Source organism: Cottoperca gobio, chromosome 8 (genome assembly GCF_900634415.1).
Source record: "Cottoperca gobio chromosome 8, fCotGob3.1, whole genome shotgun sequence".
NCBI lineage: Eukaryota > Metazoa > Chordata > Actinopteri > Perciformes > Bovichtidae > Cottoperca > Cottoperca gobio.
Window position 1 is genome coordinate 5869113 of NC_041362.1, and position 24084 is coordinate 5893196.

The 24084-nt window shown below is 41.9% G+C and overlaps 1 protein-coding gene across 1 annotated transcript in view; it reads left to right on the plus strand.

Moving 5' to 3' along the window:
• The first annotated feature begins 614 nt into the window (after window positions 1–614).
• The window catches only part of shank1 (SH3 and multiple ankyrin repeat domains 1), a 45008-nt gene continuing 21538 nt past the window's right edge, over window positions 615–24084 (plus strand). The window contains 14 exon segments of the mRNA XM_029437847.1: window positions 615–1115; window positions 9555–9758; window positions 10160–10231; window positions 10493–10601; window positions 12618–12772; window positions 13551–13718; window positions 14755–14871; window positions 15184–15261; window positions 15937–16003; window positions 16280–16449; window positions 17197–17318; window positions 17458–17606; window positions 19218–19331; window positions 19930–20005. Coding sequence (XP_029293707.1) covers window positions 615–1115; window positions 9555–9758; window positions 10160–10231; window positions 10493–10601; window positions 12618–12772; window positions 13551–13718; window positions 14755–14871; window positions 15184–15261; window positions 15937–16003; window positions 16280–16449; window positions 17197–17318; window positions 17458–17606; window positions 19218–19331; window positions 19930–20005 — 2102 coding nt within the window.

A 24084-nucleotide genomic window follows, 5' to 3' on the forward strand; every position in this document is an offset into this window, starting at 1 on the left:
GTTCTTGAATACAGCGTTGCATCACTGATGCTCTGAAGTGGCTTCTCGGATTTTATTTTCAATGTTTTGACGTAAATAGGACCCCTTTAACGCTACTGTATATAGTACACAGTGCTAACTCACATATTATTTTGTGCAGTAGTGCCCACTAAAGTAGTATGTGTCAGTCTGTATGAGCATATTCCAATAATACTAACCGCCATAGTACGATCGCTCAGAATGTAACACTGATATGTGTCGGGCGTCAGACACAGGACTCTTCTAAAGGTTCAATTATGTTGGGTGCAACAGCACAGGCAGGATGTGTGAATGTCTGGCGAGAGTCTGAATGCTGAAAATGAACCGCACAAGTGGGATCAATTATACATGAGGTGTGAATAGTATGTCATCATGTGGTGAGGGCTATAAGTACTGCATGTCTGTAACTGCAGCAGGCTGTTCCCATAGAGACCAGAGTTTGTTAGACTGATGTGGAGTCCTGGAAACTTACTCCTTGCTAACTTCTTCTGCACTTTTCTTGTCTCTGATTTAATCATGTCTTCCCTTTCATCCCCACATTGCAGTGTCTCTCTGGGAATGATGGTGTTGCCACTGGTGCCGCCCTCTCTGTCGCCATGACGATGCCGTTCAGCCCCCTGTCCAGCGACGAGGAGCAACAAAGGATGCTGGGAAACAATCGACATCTCTATCCAGGGGCAGAGAACGAGGAAGAGGAGGAGGAAGAGGAGGAGGAGGAAATGGAAGAGGAGCGTGACGAGGACCAGGAGGAGGAGAATGGCGAGCTGGAGGGGGAAGAGGAAGATGATGAGGAGGAGATGGTGGAGGAGGTCAGGCGAGGCGGCCTATCGCGCATGGGCAGGGGTGAGGGACACAGGCAGTCAGGTAAACTGGCTGGACGACCCACCGGGGACAGACAAAACCGGCCAGGGAACCCTGGACACGCCACAAACCCCTATTCGTCCAATCCTGGACCCACGCACCAACAGCCGGCCAATCACATACCGCAGCAGCAGCAGAGGAGGCTGAAGGAGCGCAGCTCCGGCTCGGTGCCATCGGAAGAAACCCACATTGCCATGATGGTGTTTCGCATCGGCATCCCAGACATAAAGCAAACGGTCAGTGGCACACACACCCACAAAATCTGTCAACTTCATGGCAATAATCCCCAATAAATTCACACCTCAGCTTTTTGTTCACAGTCATGATCAATAAACCAGTTTTCTTTGTCACCACTTTAGGGTTGAAAGCTCTTTGTATTTTATTTAAGTGCGTACATGCCTCGACACTAAAAGTAGGTCAAGTTCTGTCTAGTTTTTTATTTTTTGAAAAACACAACATAAGATGAGGAATGTAGCAAAAATATATAGTAGGAGGTCCATAAACTAAAATAAGAGTAGAATTAAAATGGAATCTATACAAATGCCTACACAGCAACAGAGTCAGAAAGTCTATTTAAACAATGTACACCAGACTAATATATGATATGATTAAGTAACGGTACTCTACATAATAGAATATAGTGCAATGGAGTCAAAGTAACATATTAATATAGTATAATATAGTACATTATGAGTATGGGACATGGGGCTAAGAAAGTGCAAATACTAGTCAGCAAAGTGAGTGATCATAGAGGGTGAGATAGACTTTCAAGGTGACCCAGAGAGAGACAGCAAGACAAAGCCGAAAAACACTAGAAGCCAGAAAAGCTTCAGAAGGAGTCAAAGAGAGGGAAGTGAAGAGAGGAGTCTAACAGAGGGGGAAGCGCCGCCTCTGGCTTAATGTCCCGAAAGAGCTTCTAAACGGTGCGATAAAACATGCCATATAAAACCCTTTTCTGGTTTTAAGAGGGCTGTCCAGAATCATGATAGACCAATCCTCCATTGCTTCCCATTTCCCAGATGCGGTCTTACATCACATCAGTGCAAAAGCTTCCGTCAGAAGTGTGTCTAAATTGGCTTCACGCTTTAGATACCTCCATGTGCAGTACGCCATTCTCCCACTCTTTGAAAAATCAGACAGTTGCAAGTCTTTTTTCCCCCCTCTGTGTTTTTCTGATCTGTTGAAGTGAATCATCAGTAGTAACTTAATTGTACTGATAATTGAATTATGAAGACCAGGGGATGCAAGGTACTGAGGCTGCATCCAAGTGTGTGTTTTTGTACAAAAGAGAAAAAACAGATAAAGAGGAAGAAGAGATAGAGAAGACAGGGTGCATCTTTGCTCATTGCCAGACTAAAGCAGAACCAGACTGCCATTGTGTTCCACAAACAGAAGGCCGTCTTCCTCAGACATTAGCGGTCTGTCCTCTTTTCCCTTTTAAGCATCAAGGCTTCTGTGATGTGTCGACTTTATAAATCATCAGCAAGAATGCAACTGTAAAATTAAATAAATGTATTTGTGAGTGCCTGTGTGTATGCGTGTCTATATTTTATTTTTACCATCCCAGTGCTCTATAAATGCCTCGCTCAACGCTTATTCCTCCTTCTTTTGCTGCTGTGTGATTTATTATTGATCTGTGCATGGGTGTCTTCAGCAGTGTGTGTGTGTGTGTGTGTGTGTGTGTGTGTGTGTGTGTGTGTGTGTGTGTGTGTGTGTGTGTGTGTGTGTGTGTGTGCTTGATTCAGTGTTTTTTTTTAATCCAACTATAAATAGTTTACCACTCTCTGTTTATTCTAACAAATCGGCATCAAAGTTTAATTGCAAAAAGATGTATAAATGGGATTGCTTGGGAACAGAATGCTCATTCAAGCTTGGGGTCAAAACCTCAGAAATTGCTTGACAGTCACATAAAGACACAGAGATAGAAGATGTAGAATGTGGCACACGTGTTAGGAAGGAGAGGCACAAAGAGGAGGCAGCGTATATAAGTACAAAGAAGAGGCTAGAGATAAAGGTAAATAAAGATGGACGCAAATCAAAGTAGATTGATGTAGAAAGAAGGTAGCTGAGAAAGGCAGGTGAAAAGAATAAAGGTAGATTGAAGAAGACATAGTTAGATAGAGATAGATCCAGATGGATGAACTGAAGCAGACAGAGTAAATAAAGGTGGATTGAGATTCAAGTACATAGAAAGGGTGTGGTTGCTGATTGATATTGACTTTTTAATCTGACTCTAAGGAGTATTTTCTGTTTATTTACTGTATCTTTAGATTCAACAAACCCTTAAAAAATGTAAATATAAGTATTATGCTCTATATTAACTGGAATAAATGAATCTCATGGACATTCAGTACAGTATTCATAACTTGTATAATTTTTATCATTCACTTTACGATGTCAAGAAGAATAAAACCAAGGTCTGGTCTATCCCTGCTGTTTAAAATCCTTTACTAGATGGAATACAAATAGCACATTGAATATGAATGTCCTATCGTGGGAGGACACATTCACCTTCCTCTCTCTGAATCATTTTAACTGGACAGATTTTTATGCAAATCCTTTTTTTGCAAGGAGGTGGAAATTAAATAATGAATATGTATTTTTAAAGTGAAATAAACAATTCAATGCTGAGGGTTTTGATTAACAAAATAAAAAGTTTTAAATGATGTCTGAAACATTTTCTCACGTATACACTTTGTTTGTCACAATGTCTCTATTTGTGGGCACTAAAGACAAACAAAAAGGTCAATAATGATCCAATTGGTCTAATTTAACATTGTTTTTCTTCTGATCTCTTTTAATCCCTTTTATATTTTCTCTTCTTTGGTCCACATGTGAATCAGATATGCAGATAAACATTAACATATGAAAGCACTAAACCCTAACCTTAAAGACTTCCTGCCAAGTATTGTCTTGCTCTCCAAGGTCATGAGAGTTATAACCCACCATCACACTGACATTTACTGTCTCACTCACTCACCCTCCTCCTGTTCTGACTCAACCTCTTCAGGCCGTGTTTCACTCTCATTCACATCCTGCACATTCAGAATAAAAACCTTTTTTCTACTGGTTCATCTCCTGCCCTCTTCCTTCTCTCACTGGTGTTTGGCAATATCACGTTACACTCCCAGTACATTAGGTCTGTTCTACATGTCAGCTAATTCCCCCTCAATAAACTCTAATTGCTTGTTAATTGTGTTGTAATGAGACCAGGGAGTGACACTCGCACACAAATGCAAATGTTATGAATCGAGGGGGGAGGATTTTGGGTGACGTAAGAACACTCACATGCAGTAATGCAGAGAATACAACACTGGTGATTCGTGTTATATCTATTTATATCTGCTCAATGTCAGATGTTCACCAATCAGTGTTGTACATCCCTGAAGAGATCCAGTTTGAGGCAGTTTGATTACAGATTTACATTCGACATATGACTTGATATGACAATTTATGTTACGGTTCCAGTGGAACTGCTGCACTTATACTAAGGTACCTGTATTTGTGCACATATTGATTAGAAGAATTCACTTTTTTTGTTTATTGCAGGATATTTTGCGACATGGCAAATACTGATGCCCTCTGACCTTTGTCAAGAGGTTTGTTACTCTCTCCTCACAGAGCCTTCAGAGGACACATCTGGTATTACGTCCTGCCTCCCCCCAGTGGGACTTATCTTTGGTGCTAAAACTCTCTTAACAGAGCTGTAGGAGCCTCCTGCCGAGATCTCTCTCAAGGCACAGTCCATCAAGATGGCACTGCTGGTGCACTGACAGAGCGAGCGAGTTAGAGATCAGTCTGCTACATTTGACAAGAGGGAGATTTAGGCCATTGCTACACGTGGAAAAAATCTGGGGTTTGGTATTAACTTTTTATAGGTCAAGCTGAAAGTCAGTAGAATGTCTTCTATCATCTCATGCCGGAGAGAAACAGACCAGGGTGCTATGTAGGAAGTTGATGTCCTGTCCCACTTTATCTGCCAGAAGTCTGCAGTGAACTTCTGGAAAACCCAAACTGTGTTGAAGAAAACTTAATATACAACCTTCAGTGTATCCAGTAAAATGTTTAGAAACATACAGCTGGTATTTCAACAACATTTTAATGACTATATAACTGTGGTGACATACTGAAATACTGTTATATGCAATATAATCTTCTAAAACACTTTCGCTTTTAAACCAAATGCAGTCTAATCTTAACATATTGTAGGTATCTATTCATTTTTTGACCAGCAAATCAACAACTCAGTTATTGCTGGGTAATGACACTCAGTGCTTTAAACGATTCATTGTGGTAGATCGAACAGTCTGTAAAGTAAAATCAACTCCACCTTGACTAACTGCAACATTTAAATAAGGATTACATCTTAATGTTTAAGTAATAATTGTCTAATTTTATAATAAACATTAGTATAGAAGTCACAGCATTATGCATTATGAGTTATTTTTCGGGTTAATCCTAAGGATGCATTTTATTCATATTGGACCTGTGTACTCTGCACTGATCGTTCCTCTTCTACTGGTGGCTCATAAAAAGGAACTGGTCCATTAACTCACTGTTGTGCACAGCGACAGTCAGATATGTGAATCACGAGGAGTTGATATGATCCTCCCTCAGTAGGAGGGCATGGCAGTTTTGTTTGAAGGGTTATTAGATTGTCAAACTCACGCACGCACGCACATGCAGTCAAGTTGGAGTTTGCCTGCCTGAGCGCATTAGACAGTGTGAAACAAATGAGTTTATTTGAGATGAATTTGTGCAAACTCTCAAGTATAAGCAGCAGCCCCTCAGGCAGGATTTGGCCTCACAAACACTTGCACTTTGAAATACAGATACAATAAAAGGGCACACACACATATTTCAGCGCCTACTTACTTAGATATTTGAACCTCCCAGGCTACAAGAAACAGACTTTGTCCACCGTGTTAATAAAAGGGTTGAGCCTCAAAAGTGAACAGAGGGGCAAATATATTAGAGAGGAAGTATGGGTGTGCACGATGGGTGAGTGAGAGAAAGACAATGGAGAGGGAACAACACAGAGCGGGGATGACACGAGTGCTTTAAAGAAATTAATTCGCTCTTTTGAACTGCTGTAGAGAGGAAGGGGGTGGATGGAGTGTTTGAGAGAGAGAAAGAGAGTGAAATATGGAGAGGAAGTTGACTTAAATGGTGACATGGCTCCGCGTGTGTGTATGTGTGTTGAGTAGGGAGCTATTTCCCCATAGATCTCATTAAAGGCTTCAAGTCCCCCTACACTTGGCTTGCAGGAAAAGGCCAGAGGGACAGAGATAGAGAGAACCAAACGCAGAGAGAGGAGAGAGAGAGAGAGAGAGAGAGAGGAACAACTCTTATTTCTGCATAGATAAGTGACAGAGCTGTTACAGAAAGATGGAGAGAGAAGAAGGAGGAGCAGGGAGAATAAGATAGAGATAGGCAAGGGAAGATAAAGAGCATCATGGACAGAGTGAGTGGGCGTATGTGAGTGGGAAAGTGTGATCACAGTTTCAGGAGACAAGACAGAATTTCTGGTCTGCATAATGTAAAAAAACCACAAGAAAAACAGAAGGGCTGAAAGCTGCGTTAAGATTTTAATGTAAAACTGAACAACATATCAAGGTCATAAGTTATATAAAAGCTGTGACATATTAGTATTAGCATACATTTATTTAGCTTTTTCTTTTCTTTCCTATGCTTTCCCTTAGTTTGCCACCTCCCCCCCTTTCACCTATCCACCCAATAGACTTTGTGCCTGACACACACACACACACACACACACTCACACGCACACACACCAACATCAAATGAACAAAGCAACAACAACTAACATCGCCTTGTTCCCTGGTGAGACTTGTTAATTGTCCTGTATTCACTGTTTTTTTCTTCCTCGTGTTGTTCTTTGTCTTTTGTCTTGCAATAAATAAAAAAAGCTGTGACATTTAGTGCCACAAGTTATTAGCAGTTAGTCAACTATTCAAAATGTTTGCTCCGTAGAAAATGAATTAGGAAAGATGTAATAGATGACACTAAAAGAACCCAAGGGAGTGTTCTGAGTATTCATGTACAGATGCATTACACAAACTTACAAATGGCCATTTAGTCTTACTAATAAGCTGTCCTGACCACTGGAGGGCGCCACAAACACTCAACTGCAAGTGCACCATTAGAGGTTTATAACAAGTTGCAAGGCTGTTTACAGGCTGTACTATTGCATTTCAAACAGTGCAACCATGTCTGTAATATTGGGTGAATCAGTGGGAAAACTTTTTACTGTTCCAAGTTGCATTTTGAAGGTCTTATAGCGATGAGGAATCTGTGAAGAGCTCTAATTGGCCGGCTGGTTAGAGGCTGTAGGATCAATCATATTCCTGGAGGTATACTGATCAATTAGCAGCATGGCTGACTCAGTAAAATCTCCAACTATCTGAAGCTTTTAAAGCCGAAAGCAAAGTTATCACACACATTTTAATCTCTATTATTTTATTATAATCATCAATGTTTTATAATTGTTCAAGTTAACTGTGGGAATATTGCTCCAGCACGATAACTGAATCCATAACCTTCAATCTCTCCTGCTGTGATAGTGATTCATTTTTAGAGTGTTTGCCTCCATCCTTTATTGGTTTGTGGGTTTGTGTGTGCAGCTGGCCGTGTGTGTGTGTGTGTGTGTGTGTGTGTGTGTGTGTGTGTGTGTGTGTGTGTGTGTGTGTGTGAAACCCATTCTAATATAATCAGACACACCTTTTCATCCTCTTTCCTTCGCACACTCAAAGTCTTAGACATTTCCCTCCCTTTCTTTTACTCCTCTGTTTCGCCACAATGCTGTAACACACACACACACACACACACACACACACACACACACACACACACACACACACACATCCATCCACGAGCACATGCACACCCTCCCAGTACCCCATCTCCTAGGGAACACAGTGATGTTTCTATGGCAACAAGCAGCTTGCTCCACTAATGAACCGGTTGCCGTGGCGACCGGGTTGGCTGTGCGAGAACGGAGACACTGTATTGAATAGATGAAGAAAATGTGATGTTACTCCTCCTCTACACAAAACCCCTGTGCAGGGTTTTATCTGTTTGTTTTTTTAAGGACACAGACAGACAGACACACACACACACACACACACACACACACACACACACACACACACACACACACACACACGACCAGCTGCACACACACACACACACACAAGCATGTGTATGTATGTAAGAGATCAAGTTGAGTGACAGTGACTATGCAAACATTCTGGGTTAGAAGATGTTTTTGAGACCATGCAGGAATGCAGTAAGAGGCCGGGATCCTTGCAGCTGGACGTACTCTGCATGCATGGGCCAATCCTCCTGCTGATGCCTCAAGGTCAGAGACTCCACTCTGGGCAAGGAGAGGGATAGAGAATTGGAGAGATAGAAGGAGAAGAGAGAGAGAATTGGAGAGATAGAAGGAGAGAGAGAGAGAATTGGAGAGATAGAAGGAGAGAGAGAGCGGTGCCAAAAACCTCCTGTCAGCCATCTGTGTACTGAGTTACGTCCCACTTTGCTGACTGAGCCTCTAAGCCGTTATGCATTTGGCCATTCACGACCCCACTGGAGACACTTAAAGCTGCACCATACTGCCATTCATATCCTCTCTGCTGACTGAGGTCACTGGGAATCACCCACTTTACTCTGGGGCTGTCTCCCCCTGCTGGCTCACAGGGGGAACAGCCTCAATGTGCTGCAGTCAGTCAGGTTGGAGTGTCCACTGCCACAGGATTGTCCCTGGGGACAGTGGGGACATCTGCAACGGGTCCAAAGATAAACTTCAGGGGTCGCGAGAGGATTCATGGGACGGGACAGAAGAAAAAAATATTGCTCCGATAAACAAAATGTTTAATCCCCCCATGAATTATATAAAACATTTTGGATTGATAATATTGATGTGCTTGATTCTGACCAACCGTAGCTGGTGGAAATAATGGATACTTTTACTCTTTGGGTCTTGAACAGTCAACTTAAATAAAACCTCCGAAGAAGTTTATAGAGAAAATATTTCTTTGGTGGAACTGCTAACAACTCTGAAACGTGACAAATGAGAAGCCCCAACTAGAACAGTCGGTTTTTTAAAGGGTGTCACAAGCTAAATATTTGAGGAAACCACTGCTTAAAGACAGAGAATTAGCTGATCTATGTCCCTTTGCACCACACTGCCAGCTTCAGCTTGTGAAATGTACTGATGTGGTTCATTCTGCAGTTCAAATCATCCTAATTTTAGCATCTTTTAATTAGTTACGGTTCATTTTTTCAGGCTCAGATGGTTTGGCCACCAAAATATTACAGATCATTTCACCCCATATAAGGCAGATTGCAGTTTGAAGTGCTCCGGCAGGGCTCTGATTAAACGTTTGAATATCTAGTGTAAGAATACTAATAGTAGAATATTATTCGTAATAGTTTGACATATTCCTTTAGTTTCCTTTAAGTTCCTTTAATCTGTTTCTGTTTTAAGATGATGGAGTTCCTAACGGCTATTTCTTAGTGTATTTCTAAAAGTGATCAGGTATCTGTCTTGGCCTATCGTTTATTAATGTTAATAATTTCTTTTTCATTTAGAGTTTCCCAATTTACCAATGACCACTGCTCTCTATAAACTGCTTCTCCTTCTGTCTCTGCTGCAGAAATGTTTGCGGTTCAACCCAGATGCCACAGTATGGAAGGCCAAGCAGCAGGTGCTGTGCTCCCTGACCGAATCTCTGCGGGATGTCCTGAACTATGGTCTGTTCCAGCCCGCCACGGACGGTCATGATGCCAAATTCCTGGAGGAGGAGAGGCTGCTCAGAGAATACCCACAGTCCTTTGAGAAAGGGGTACCATATTTAGAGGTAATATTCCATATTGCACAATAATGATGTAGCATGTATGTCCTCAAGATGTCCTTCTTATTCAACAGTTTGTTTTCTCTTGTTAAATGCGGCCTCCATTTACTTGAACTCATCAGGAATGTTCTCCGTTTTTGGATTATTGTAATATTTCTTTAATGCTATATTATGATCCAGTGGAGGCTCCACACTCTCTTTAAGCTGCTGTAAAGCGACACCATTTCTTTCACTTTGTTTTCAGTGAAGAAGAAGAGGATAGCAAGCCAGATAAAGTGTCTCTATATAATAAATCTGCAGGCCCCATTTGGTGGATCTAGGCCAAAAGCTAAGAGAATTAAGGACAAACGTCCTCTGTGTTAGGATTAACTCTTCTTTTCCTTTCTCTTCTTCTCGCCCGTGTTTAGTTTCGATACAAGACCAGGGTGTACAAACAGACTAATCTGGATGAGAAGCAACTGGCCAAACTGCACACTAAGGTATGAAACACATTCGTCCTGAAATTGAATCTCTAAACGGTTTCAGCTGCATGTTTTAAACACTGTACAGAATGCATGTCAGTGTAAGTGTATATATACATATATTTGTGCATGTGTATCTGTGTATTAATGTACCATATAGTACTGTCCTGTGCTCTACTGCACTGTACTGTCACACACTTGCACACACAATATTTAAAAGGCAGAAGGAGTTACTATCTGTTCCCCATAATACAGCAGTGCACTCCTCTCTGAATGCAGGCTAGCCTGAAGAAATTCATGGATTATATCCAAACCAGCGCTGTGGACAAGATGTCTAAATTCTTGGACAAAGGCCTCGACCCCAACTATCAGGACCCTGACACTGGTGGTAAGGAGAGCCTCAGAGCCTTTGTCACCCCCCCCCCTCTGTCATTTAGCATTTCCCATAGCTCCGTCCACTTCATCCACAGCCTCATCATTTATCCATAACAATTGCAGACTACAGTTGTATGTGCTTTTTTTGCAGTTATTCAAAAGTGTAGTTTATAAAACACACTGGCCATACATCCATCTGCACACCCATATATTGTTTAATCTCTTCCTTTGTTGGTCTCTCTATTTATTGAATTGTCTGTCCATCAAACATTTAAACATGTGTTTGAGATCCCTTGTCGGTTAACAATCTCCTCTCAGCCAAATGATCACGCTGGTGGCCAGCAGCTTTGTGACCTGTGGCTCTGCCCCTCTCTCCCCCTCCGCTTTCTGCCCTCAGCTCTGCAGTATGTTGGCCTAACACTTTGTCAAGGATCTAGGCCAGTGCTGTTCACAATTTGGTGTCTTTTATTCAGATCCCGTTAGTGCTGAGGGGGCGCAGCAGACTGCTCATTTACAGTTTGGGTGTGCTCCTCTGTGTCACTCCAGAAGCTGTGGGAGCAAAGTGTCACAACACAAAACACAGCCTGTCACCACGGGTGTGAAACACACTTCCACTTCAGAACACCAGGGGGCAACAGAGAGCCCTGGCAAAGACCCCTCAATAACATGCTCTAGTTTACTCACAACCATGCTCGCGTCACATGGGTCAGACACGTCACACACCTTACACCCGAAGATAATACTGGAGATGGTTATTGCTAACTTGGACATCAGGCTTTAATAATGAACCCTGGTTTATATACCAACAACAATTGATAGAGCCAAAGGTAGAACATGTCTACCATTATCCATTAATACATGTCTTATATTAATCATAGTGAGTCAAGGTGTTGACACTTAGTCCGTGAACTATTAGGTCTTGGGTCTACTTAGGGTGTTAGGCCTGTGTAGAGCAAAGAGACAATCAAAAGAATAACAATAAAAAACACTGTTCTGTGGTCCTGGGACGTAGACATCCCCACCATTGTTAACACTTTTTACATTTGACCTGCTTGACTCTCATTTTCTTCATGCTTTCCCACCCAGCAGAAGGCTCACACTGAGTGCCTTTATTAGGACATAAAATGATTCAACTATATTCAGCATGACTCCTGTCAGCGGGGCTCTCTGCCATCGCTGCCAAGGGAACCGTTTAATGGGCAGTCGTCCCGACATGGTAACTTCAGAGGAAATGCAGTCAAAACATTTCCCTCACATTTTTTGTACCTGGGATCCACAGAAGCAGTTCGAAGATAAAAGCCCTCAGTCGTTTTCCTCTTGTCGCCATGGCTAGTGCTCTGTTCCCTGTTTTTACTTGGAACACTTTGAATGCTTTTACTTTTCTGGATGCCATTGAACCTTCAGCAGCCTTAACAAGTGTGTTAAGTGACTTTAAGAGTGTTATGACACAGAATTGCTTTATTGGTTTATTCGATGTCAGCATAATTGGCAAAGTATCATGTAGCAAGCATCAGTAGGAAAAAAGGCTTTAATATTAACTAATGTTGCTACCTGTTGGACGAAACCAATCTGGAGAGGTAAATCTCTCAAGAACGGGCATTTAGGAGGGCATTTATGTTTGGGGACCCCCTTTCCCCCCCCCCCCCCCTGAACCTAACTTTGCAGCAATATAAACACATAGGCTACAATCAACAGAACTCTGATTTACTGCCGGCACCTGACACCAAAATGTAACTTTTTAAGCATAAAGAGGTGGACAGTTGATCATTTTTTGTGGAGTTTAATATATGTTTAATGTTTTTTTGTCTAACCTGCAAGTATAATGTTGCTGGTGTTAAAGAATATAACCTCAAAGTAAATACAGAAGAGTTTGCATGTAAACAGTTGAGATTTATTGTTTTCCCACTGAGTATTCAAGCGGCCCCCTGGGAGCAAACAATCTGGCCAGTGCCCTCTAAATAATTAGACTTTCAAACCAATCTTTCTGACCACTATAAACTTTATTTGAATCTCTGTGTGTGTCCGCCAGAGACTGCTCTGTCCCTGGCGGTGCAGTGTGAGCCGGGTGGAGGTGAGGCCATCCGGGTCCTGGTGGAGGCAGGGGCTCACATTGACTTCCGCGCCAAAGATGGACTCACACCCGTACACAAAGCTGTGCGAGGCCACCGCCATACAGCCCTGCTGGTAAACATTCACACACGTTGTTATCCTTTTTATACAAATGATGTTATCTAATTAAGTAATGCGTTTTCATTGTCATGCCATAAAAGGAGAACATCGGCAAGATGGATACTTGGCCTGAAACTGATGCAGTATTATTTTCATCTGTGTTTCTATATAAGCAAACAAACTGAAGAGAGAAAAAACAGACCCTCACACGCAGCAATCCACACCCACCCACACTCAAAATGCAAATGAATAAAAAAATCTATTATCCTATTCAACCAGAATGAGAATAATACTCAGATAGCCAGGTTTAAAAGTGTTTGTTTAAATTTACATTTTAGTCATTTGTACAGAACTTTAGCTCCCAAATCGTCAAGAAGACAGGTACTCATTCAGGGGGAGAAAAGTGCATGTGTTACATTGTCAGAGTCCATGTTTTCCACAAAGGACAGAAACGTCTGCTGAACTAAACAGCATAAAGATTTACTGCAGACTCCGATTGAATACAGAATTCTCTTTAGCCTACGGTGTTGCATGACCTCTCTGAACCCCCGGCTATGTGTTCACATCCTTATATAAAATTCCATGAATATTCCTCGACTTGAAGTTGGAAACCACATTAAGATCCTCGCTGCCTTTTTTAATTATTATATTGTGAGCTCATAAAAGTCATCGTTATTTTATTGCATATTATAGATGCATTACTATTTAATACCCCCTTATTGTTATCATTCGTGCCAGTATTCGAGGGTGGCCTTTACATGAGGTTTAAATTCTGTGCCGTGTCTTTCTGCAGGTCCTGCTGTCTCTGGATGCGTCTCCAGACTATAAGGACCGGCGAGGGCTGACGCCGCTCTACCACACTGTGCTGACAGGGGGGGACACCTCCTGCTGCGAAACACTGCTTTACCACCACGCCAAACTGGGCATCAGGGACGAGAACGGCTGGGACGAGACACATCAAGTACGTGTGTTTGCATTAGTTAGGTTTAAAAGGGTTTTCCACAGAAGAAGATACTAAGAGAATATGCAAATACATAAAGTGTTGAATCACATGTTTAATTCGTTCTTGTTGTATCACGTGTGTGCTGTGTGTACAGTACATTCTACACAGATTAACAGCAAAACTCAGTTGCATGGTGCAAAACCTTTCAATCTAGTGGGGTCAGTGGCCTAATTTGTGTCTATTTTGGGGTTGTGGTCTGAAAGCACCAGAAAACAAAGTCCTGCCTTTGGGGGTTTTAGTTGTTTGTATTGCACATGAGTGCATGCAACCTATTTGTAATGTGCCCGTGTACTCTATGTTCCAGTGTCTGCGTATGTACAGCATCTGTGTCTACGTCAAAAACCATTCATGCCATGAAACTCTACCCATCTTTTATCTCGGACACCTTTCACCCTTCATCCCACCCACCCTGCTTCTTTGGCCTCATATTCCAGCAGTGAAATGGACAGAAGAATAAAGGTATTAGCGCCTTCGTCTCAGTGTGATCACGCACACTTCAACAGTATCTGTCTATTCAGCACTCCTAACCACTCCATCTTATTCTGTGTGTGTGTGTGTGTGTGTGTGTGTGTGTGTGTGTGTGTGTGTGTGTGTGTGTGTGTGTGTGTGTGTGTGTGTTGAGTGGAATTTGACGTTTGGCATTTATATGAGATTTCTTTGGATATAATGATGATTGTACGATTATTGTTATAGTTGGATCTCACTTGTGTTCCCTCTCTGTTTTCTCGCCCTCTGGGTTTGGAGCTGGTGTTAATTAAATGTAGTGTCACTTAATAACTGTCACCTTGTTCCTATCCCTATATCACTGTCTGTTCTTCATCCTTGTTTGCTTCTGTCTCTCTGTTCCTTCTATTAAACCACATAATCCTTCCTCTTTTACTCTTTGGTACATTTTTCTTACCTCCCTAACAAACTTTTGCCTTTTCCACATCTTCCTGCTCTCTCTCTCTCTCGCTTTCCATCACTCCTCCACAATCTGTCCATTCTCTCCCAGGCCTGTCAGAATGGTAACTCGCAGCATCTGGAGCACCTCCTCTTCTATGGGGCCGATTCTTCCTCCCAGAACGCCTCTGGAAACACTGCCTTGCACATCTGTGCTTTATACAACAAGGTAGAGACACTTTCTTCATAGAGATAGAGATTTTCCTGAACCTGCACACACCATTAAAATATGTATTTTCCCAGCAAAAAAAGATTAAATTAAAGCAAATTGAAATATTTTTCTTTAAAATCATGTTTCGTAGAATATTTAATATTTAGTAACATTATAGAAAAAGGACATGTACACAAAGTCAAAAGAAGATAATACTCTGCTTCCTAAAGCCAATTCATTCAACAGATAAGGTGCATTTCTTCATTAAGCAGTAATAATACAATTTATAGTTTATGATGAATGTACATTTATCAGTGCTGTTTGTTGCAGGAAAGTTGTTCACGAATTCTGCTCTACCGGGGAGCAAACAAAGACACAAAGAACAACAGTGGGCAGACCCCCTTTCAGGTAATGACTGCATGCCTGGCTGGGTAATTATGCATGTTGGGTGGTTGTAGGGTTTAGTGTCTTAAGTTAACGTAGCAGAAAGTGCCAGGGCCTAGTTTCACTTTAAACCATTATTGTGCTGCGATGCACATGGAGGTCCCAGGTGGCAGGAATGCGTGTGACCCCTTAATCTTGATATATTAACTCTGTCGGTGCAGAAAAAAGCCAGCTGAGACAATCTGTTGTGTTTGTGTGCATGTGAGAGATAAAACGAGACAACAGGGAGAAACCACAGCAATTTGCCCGATTGTGCGCTGACCTGTGCAGTTTGTAAAAACAACATTTGTGCAATGGTGGAAAGAATACAAAAATACGGTCTCACGTGGAAGTACTTTTTTTGCTCTTTATTTTCTTTATCAAGAAAACAGAAAATCCTTTCCCCATGTGAATATGATTGTTAATATACCACAGCCACAAATCAGGTTTTCATCACTTGTAAATATGCATATTAGAAGTGCCAGTTTAGAGCAGCGACAAATGGGGTCATTTAGAAAATACAGAAGAAGAATTGTTTCGTAAAAGCCCCCATAGAGAACTAGTAAACAGTCTGTTACACCTTTTTATTTTGTGTATTCATTCTTCTGAAGACTGTATTATAAAGGATACTGTATGTGTGTGTGTTTCTGTGTGTGTCAGGTGGCTGTTATGTCTGGCCATTTTGAGCTGGGAGAAATCATCAAAAACCACCGAGATACAGATGTGGGTAAGTAGCTGAGGTCTGGTCTGAGTTTGGAGATGTGTAACAACCTGTAATGTGCGACATTGTGTTAATCTAAAATGAAACATTGGATCTTCACAGGGGAAATCAGGCCTTGAATCAACAAGTACAAGGCAATGAAAAAATAGAATATAGGAATAAGGAATACGCTCCATTCACAGCACTTATTAGTGTATGTAGAGTTAAAGATGTGCACAATAAGAGCAGTGACAAACTGTTCCAATTTTCTCTCATTATTTCCTGTCTCCCCTCACCTTCCAGTGCCCTTTGTGGAGTCTCCAAAGTACGCCCCCCAGAGGCGAGAGAGCACCCGTACCCTGACGATACCCCACCCTCATCCCTTCCTCCGGGCCAACAGTGACAGCAGTATGAACCTGCCAGATTGGATGGCAGTGCCCAACGCCCCAGGGACCAACATCGTCTCTGTGCAGGTGTGTGTGTGTGTGTGTGTGTGTGTGAGAGAGAAAGATGAGGTTTAAAGTTTTCTTGACATTGGAAACAGCAGACACAGCAATCTCACAACTAAGTCCATTTAGTAGCAAAAGAGCTTTCATCTGGATCACACATGGCCTTCATCAGCAGATTGCCTTTACTCACTTGCTTTGGTGACTGATTACTGACTTCCATATTTGCTTTGTTGTAAATTAATATGCTATTTATTACTTTTAAACTCATCTAATGTCCAATCCTGGGCTGTGACACCAGGGAACTGTAGATTTCAAGAGAACTTCTCATTCATGTTGTCTTACAAGTTGAGGTTTTAAATGTATTGTTGACAGTGGAAACTGCAATTGACAAAACAACCTCACCTTCAGGTCTGTAAGTGCCTGAGCAGCCGCATCCCAATAATTCATATACAAATGATAAAATGTGAAGGTACATTGTACAATATAATGGTGACCTTTATCAACCTCTAGTGGTGAACAGTACTCATTGCAGCAATTTATATCTTGCTTTCTTGATTGGGATAGACATGTACATGTATTTTAGTTATGGCCATTATAGATGAGTGATTTCAAATGATAGCCTATACGAATACAACATCATGGAATTAATCTACATAATTTGACTTATAATATGTCAATGAATTATACTTTTATAAAGATGTTCTGACATACTGTAACGTATAAACATGAAATATGTTTTCTCCCCTTTCTCTCTCTGTCTGCCTCTCTCAGGGCTACAAGCATACAGGAACCCTGCGGAGCGCCAGTAGTCCCAGAGGGGCGAGGACGCGCTCCCCGTCCCGAGGAAGGGTCGGAGACAAGGAGGATCGTAGCAGGCAGAGTCGGAGACAAGGGTGAGAGGCAACAAGCTGATAACTAACAAAAATCTGAAGAAGCCAGTTCAACACGGACGGACCTGTACCTATAGGGAGCTTTGAGTTTTAAACTTTGGTCTGAAATCATCCGCCCCACCTTCTGCTCTCTCTCACCCAGGCCTGTCCCTGCCAGCACAGCTGGACAAACCGCAGGCCAGCGCAGACGCCTCTACAGCGCTGTCCCAGGACGAGTATTTGTAGCTACTCGATCACATTCTGCACAGGGAGAGCGAGAAATCAGCTTTAATAAGGGAGACAGGGTCAAAGGTGACTATGTGCATTTTCATGTCATGATACACAGTGTGTGTGTGTGTGTGTGTGTGTGTGTGTGTGTGTGTGTGTGTGTGTGTGTGTGTGTGTGTGTGTGTGTGTGTATGCGTGTGTGTGTGCATAATACTATATTTTGTCTTCCATGTGAACTCAAAGTGTGTCTCAGTGTTTGTGATTCTGTTTACACCTGTACTAATCTCCACATGAATCAGAGAGGCAGCCTGGACACCCACACACTTAACATTGAATGTTATTGAATTGAGGGCACTGAAACATGCACAGTAACTTTACAGAAACCCTTTTAGAAGATGGCAATGTAGAGAATCCCTCTCTGTTTAGGGCTTTGGCATAGTCCCAAATAGTTCCTTATAATATGTAAACTGCTGACTGTGGGGGTTTAACAATTCCAGAGTTTAGATTTAATTTGCATCGTTTAATCTAACACCATTTATCTAACTGATAAAGTATTTTGGACACAAAGCAAGATGCTATATCACAAGAACATTTACTTTATCTACCTGACATTAGTTAACACTACCCTGGCAGATATCCACTGACCAGAACACCAGAGCTAATACTATCATCCAAAACAAACACAGCTCAATTTCATCATTAGCCTGGTGTTATGGTTTACATCTTACCAAACAAATGCTTACTTCCACACATCCAGCGGACACAGGGAATGGGATGTCATGTAAGCATTGATTTACATTTTATTTATAGACACCTGACTGTAAGTCCAATATAGGTTGAAGGTTCAGTTGGTAACTTTTATAAAGATAACCTTTTATCATATTTGCTCAAATTGCTTTATACTGACTGTATCCAGGAGTGTATGAGACAGACAGTCTGTTAAAATGTCAGGTTTCAGTGACAATAACTGCTCAAACACCCATCAAACTGTCAAACTAGGCAGCGCTGATACAATATTCATCAAGATTCTGTTACTGCATTGCCTAGTTCTCGCTTTAAATGTTTTCAGAAACATATTTTAGTGCACTGTTTACTTCGGCCGGTGGGCTGTACTTGGTTTTGTCTCGACTGTTTTTAACATGCCGGCCGGGTCACAAACAGCCAGGCTAACTGTTTACACCCGGTTTCAGTCATTGTGCTAAGCTAAGCTCATCTCACTCCCAGCTAAAAAGCAAATAAACACATTTCCCAGAGTGTCAAACTACTACTTTAAAGATCTCTTGAAATTAGCATTGAGTTGACTAGCTTTGATAAACACCAACACTTGTACTCTAGTTAAGGAGATCTATCAGTCTCAGGGATAGATCAGCACCCAGGCCAGATCCTTTTGTCTGTGTAAAATGTCCATGTCCTAACATAAGTGTAAGGTCTCTATATATGTTTGTATTCAATGTCTGCAGGTATGAATATGTGTGTGTTTGTGAGTGAGTCTAAGGTGTCGCCAGGTATGTATGTCTTGGTGAGTATGTAGGTTTGCATGTCTGTGTGTGTGTTGCTTCATTATTTATTTTCTGTCTGTATAACATTGTTGTCTTTTTGCGTGTGTTCATTTCTCATCGGTGTCTTTGTGTGTATATTGATGCGTGTTGTGTTGCCTTTTCCTGATATGCTGCTCTTTCCTGCCCGCCTCTCTAGTGTTGAGTGTTGGCGAGGGCGGGTACTGGGAGGGGACGGTCAGGGGTCGCACAGGCTGGTTCCCCTCTGACTGTGTGGAGGAAGTGATGCTACGAAGCCAAGATAACCGATCAGGTGAGATACACACTCACAGGCAAACACGCTCACACACACAGCAGACTCAGCCCGAAAAACAACTAGCACAATTTAAATGGGAAAAAACACATCTTTCATTTAGTCTCTCACAAAAGCCTGAGAATGGGTGAACATGCTAGTTTTGGTGTGACAATGTAGAATGAAGACAATAAGCCACTTTGTTATTGAATAAACTGAGCTGTACCTCACTGTGAGGGCAAACTTCAGAAGTCGTTGCCTCGTGCCAAGAAATAGTCCAACGCACAGCCCCCTGTAGAATCACAACATGATGTTTTTACACTTCAGCCGATTAAACAAGCAAACTATAACCTGCTAATTAGTCAGTTTTAGAAGTGTGGGTTGGCAGATTTTGTCACGTTTAGACAGAACCAAACAAGCTGTTTTCCTCCGGTTTCTAGTATTTATGCTAAGCTAAGCTAACCAGCTTCTGGTTTTAGCTTCATATTTACCGTATAGGCATTAGAGTGGTATCAATTTACTCATCTAACTCTCTGCAAGAAAGTGAATATGTTTATTTACTAAAATGTCAAACTATGCAGGTGAAATCATGCTGATGTCCCTCTGATTTTGTGTTTAGAGAGCCGTGGAGAAAGGGCCAAAAGGCTGTTCCGCCATTACACTGTGGGATCCTATGACAGCTTTGACGCTCCCAGGTAAGAGTTACCTTGCCGCCAGCCATCACTGTTGTACAGCAAAATGAATGACTGCCAGTTTTATCCAATGATGCAGCAACCTGCACAGATTCTCTAAGCAGCAGGGGCAAAGATGAATAAGGGTCCTGCTTCAGCTCGCAGGGTTAGGGGCAGGGTTCATTTATGGTAAGGTCACACCGAGTGTTACTTCACCTACCAGAAGAGTATTTGAGCTGACAACAAGGGCACTTTGGATGCTTCAGTGCCTGTTTGGTGTGACATTATGCTCAGAATGAAGCATGAAAGTATCCCATTATGACACCGACACATCCTGGTTTAATGAAGTTTGAGCGAAGGGAAGCTTGACATTCAGATTATTGCTCTTGTTTTCTACCATCGGCCACAGAACAGCTCGACTGAGGCAAGAAGGGGTTACTTCCTTGCTAAAGAGATTGATGTAACTGGTCCATCCGCCCATTGGGTAATGCAAATCAAACTGACAACCTTTTCATAATAAACCTGCTGCTCCAATGTTTAAACACAGAACATGTTGAGAATGGGATTTGTTTGTACGGTAACATACTGTATACATATTCCCAGAAAATATGATTCATGTAGTGATTCAAACGTTCCAGTGGTACTTTGATTTGTGTAATGTGATGTGTCGTGAGTGATTCATGTGGTAGGATGAAGATGTGTGAGGGTTCACCGCCTCAGGTCTAGAAGCTGATCCTTCTGCTTTCATACTGGAGTCATCCTCAAGGCACAGGCTTACCAGCCTGGTTTTGAATAGCTGGTTATGCTCAGTTTAATCTTTCTTCATATCAGGATTTTAGAGTTCCTTTCCTATAATATTTCTGCCTTTCGGCTCTGACGTGCCAAAGCAGCTTTTCCAGGTTCTCGGTGATGGTGAAGGTGGTTTCAGACCACTCTGATGACTAAGTCTGACATTTCTTTGTGTTGACCGATGTTATATAATCACCCGGTCGTCATTACTGCCCTTGATGACCAAACTATCTGAACTGATTCATATGTAATATTGTGCCATGGGACTGACCATAAATATCTTAAAACAGTAGCTGAGATCTGTAACTTTTGATAGAAAGTCATTATGCTTTGATACACACACATCATATACCTACCGCAACTTTGTCAGCATCAAAACATTACCAGACTATTCAGCTTTTTGTGCATGGACTCAGAACTGAAACTTCGCTGGATCTTCCGTGGAGGAGATCTGTTGACAAATGAGTGGGTAAAACTCTCCTGTATTGACTTTGGGAGAGTGAATTCTCCTCATTAACTCGGCCTGATATAATGTCATTCCCTTTAATGCCTTGCGTCTGCATCGTGGCGAGCAAAGCGTTGCTTTGAGGCAAACTCATTTCATTGTCCATGACTTGGACTGAGCAAAGAGAGAATTATTTACATAGAAATAAATCCATTATCAATCGCATGTATTATTTACACAAAATCCCGCCTTCGGCCTCTCTCTTTCCTTCGTTTTCATTCTCTCACTCATCATCATTCTTCATCATTCCTCAACTTTCTCTTTCAGGCCTTCATCTCCCTCTGTAACTGTGTTTCTCTTTCTCACATGCACACAGTATCATTTATTATTAACATGCTTTTCATCAACAGTGACATTTAATGCAAGCGACGCACTCGACCATGCAAACTCACACACATATGTTCGTGCACACACGCTAACACACACATCATGGATAATTAAACACAGCATAGACGGAGCCCGGAACTATTTGTTTGTCCAGGCAGGCTGACTCTACTTTCATAACCCTTATCACTACATGTAATATCTCACCTATCCATTCTTTCTACTCCATATGTATGTGGCCACATCTCCTGAGTATCTCTGCATCCCTCCTCTGTTTTCTATTTATCACTGTATTGCTAACCCGCCTGTACTTTTTAATTTTCTTTCTATCACCCCCTCTCCCCTGTGGTGTCTCCATCTGGAGGTCAGACGGTGAAGGGCACTCTAAAGGGAGAAGAGGGTTGGAGAGAGGGATGAAGAGGTTGGATGAAGGAAGAAGGGCATTCTGTGTTTACAAATGTATGAAAAGAGACATATGTATGTTTTTTTGTGTAAGCAACAGGGGGAAAAGCAGGTTAGAAGAAAGTGTGAAGAAGGATGCCCTCTGTCGTGGTTTAACTTTTATGACCGGGAAGACCAAAGCAAGACCGATATGAACTTAGAAGGCTCATATGATGCTGATATTTATTTTAATTAGGTATGGCATTGTCAGTGGTTTGGTTGGTCACTTGGCCCGCCACTTTGGTCCAGTCTAAAAGACATTTATGGTTCCTAGACGATCCTAATGATGTATGTGATCCCCCGACGTTTCATCTAACGCCATCAGGTCAAACATGGCTTCTTTTAAAAGTTAAATATTCTTGCTTTAAGGTCTGAAGCTGGTTATACTGTAGTTATAATGAAAGAGTTTTGAAATGGATATTACGTATAGTTTTTTGATAAGCCCAACACATTGATCCACCCCTAATAAACAGAGTCATCTTATCTGCCAGTCTCTGATCCTTCTGTCCCGCCCACGGCCTGTTATTGACAGCTGGATACACTTTGTAGCTTTGCTTTTACAGCACGAGACAAACTGTGACACTATAACAAGGCGTGATAACGGAAACCCGGCTGTCATTGAGATGAACTGCTTTAACTTGATAATGTGGTGTGACATTTATATTAATAAGAACACAAAGAGTGAGTGATATGATGACTTGGGAACAAGCAGTGAGCAGTGACATGACAAACAAATGGAGAACTTTCATCCCCCTTTTTACATACTTTATTTGTCCTTTGATTGCTGTATTGATACACCTCTACTTTCTTTTCTTTACTTTTTTTTACCATGGTATAAAGGTCGTCAACAGCCAAATTCAGCAGTCAGGAGACATGTTTGAATAATTGTGTGCTATCCAAAATAAAATCTAAAATATCTTCAATACATTTGTTCTGTTCTGTAAGCATTTGGTTGAAGAAAAATGTTTCTACCTTGCTGTTTTAGCAGAACACTGCTGTACTCAATAAAAGAGATGCTATGAACTGATAGTTCATCAGATCTCTGTCATTGCTGAAGACGCACTGATGAAAGTGTAAACAATGTGCACATGCGGAGGCTCCTCTCCCAGCCCACATGAGACCATTTTTGCGCTAACGGCGGGTCAAATAAGAAAGTGTGAGCACACACAGTTTGGAGGAGAGATGCAGAACACCCTGCTATACACTGGTGGTTAGTTGTGTATTGTGAGATACATGCAGTGCTTCTTGTTTGTGCATATGCAAAACAAAGTCGTCTGATGTGATTTTTGATATTTCTCCAACATGTATGACTTCCCCTTACTTGACTTTTTAGCTGAAATATGCAACAATGACCAGACAACAGCATCAGAGAGTGTATGTTTGTGTTTGGCCATCGTATGATAGATACACACATCCCCTCACACACACATATACAGGACCCACTAGGAAGACATGCAGATAAACATAATCATGTGGACCTTCTGTCAACATTTGTTGGCTCTCCTGTTCCCTCCCCCATCTCTCTTTCTCCCTCTATCTATCTATCTATCTCTCCCTCTCTTTATCTTTCTTTCTCTCTCTCTCTCTCTCTCTCTCTCTCTCTCTCTCTCTCTCTCTCTCTCTCTCTCTCTCTCTCTCTCTCTCTCTCTCTCTCTCTCCTACTCTTTCTATCATGCCCTCACTTTCTCTCTCTCTTTCTCTCATATCACACATGCATGCACACACAAACACACAAACACACATACTGTAAACAGAATCACAGCGGTATAGCCCGACATGCAGGGAGAGAAACAAAAAGGCAGAGATGTGAGAAGAGAGGGGACAAGAGCTGTGATCGTCCTCGAATGCAGGAGGGAGGCAAGAGAGAGATCGAGAGCCGTAGAGAGGAAAGGGAGGGAGGGCAAGTCGACGGAGGACAGCTTCGACATACGTGGAACGAGGCTCTGACTAAGAGATGATGTGAGTGCCTATTCGAGAAAATCTGTACCTCTCTTTTTTTTTCTCTCTCTCTCTCTCTCTCTCTCTCCATCTCTCTCTCCCTCTC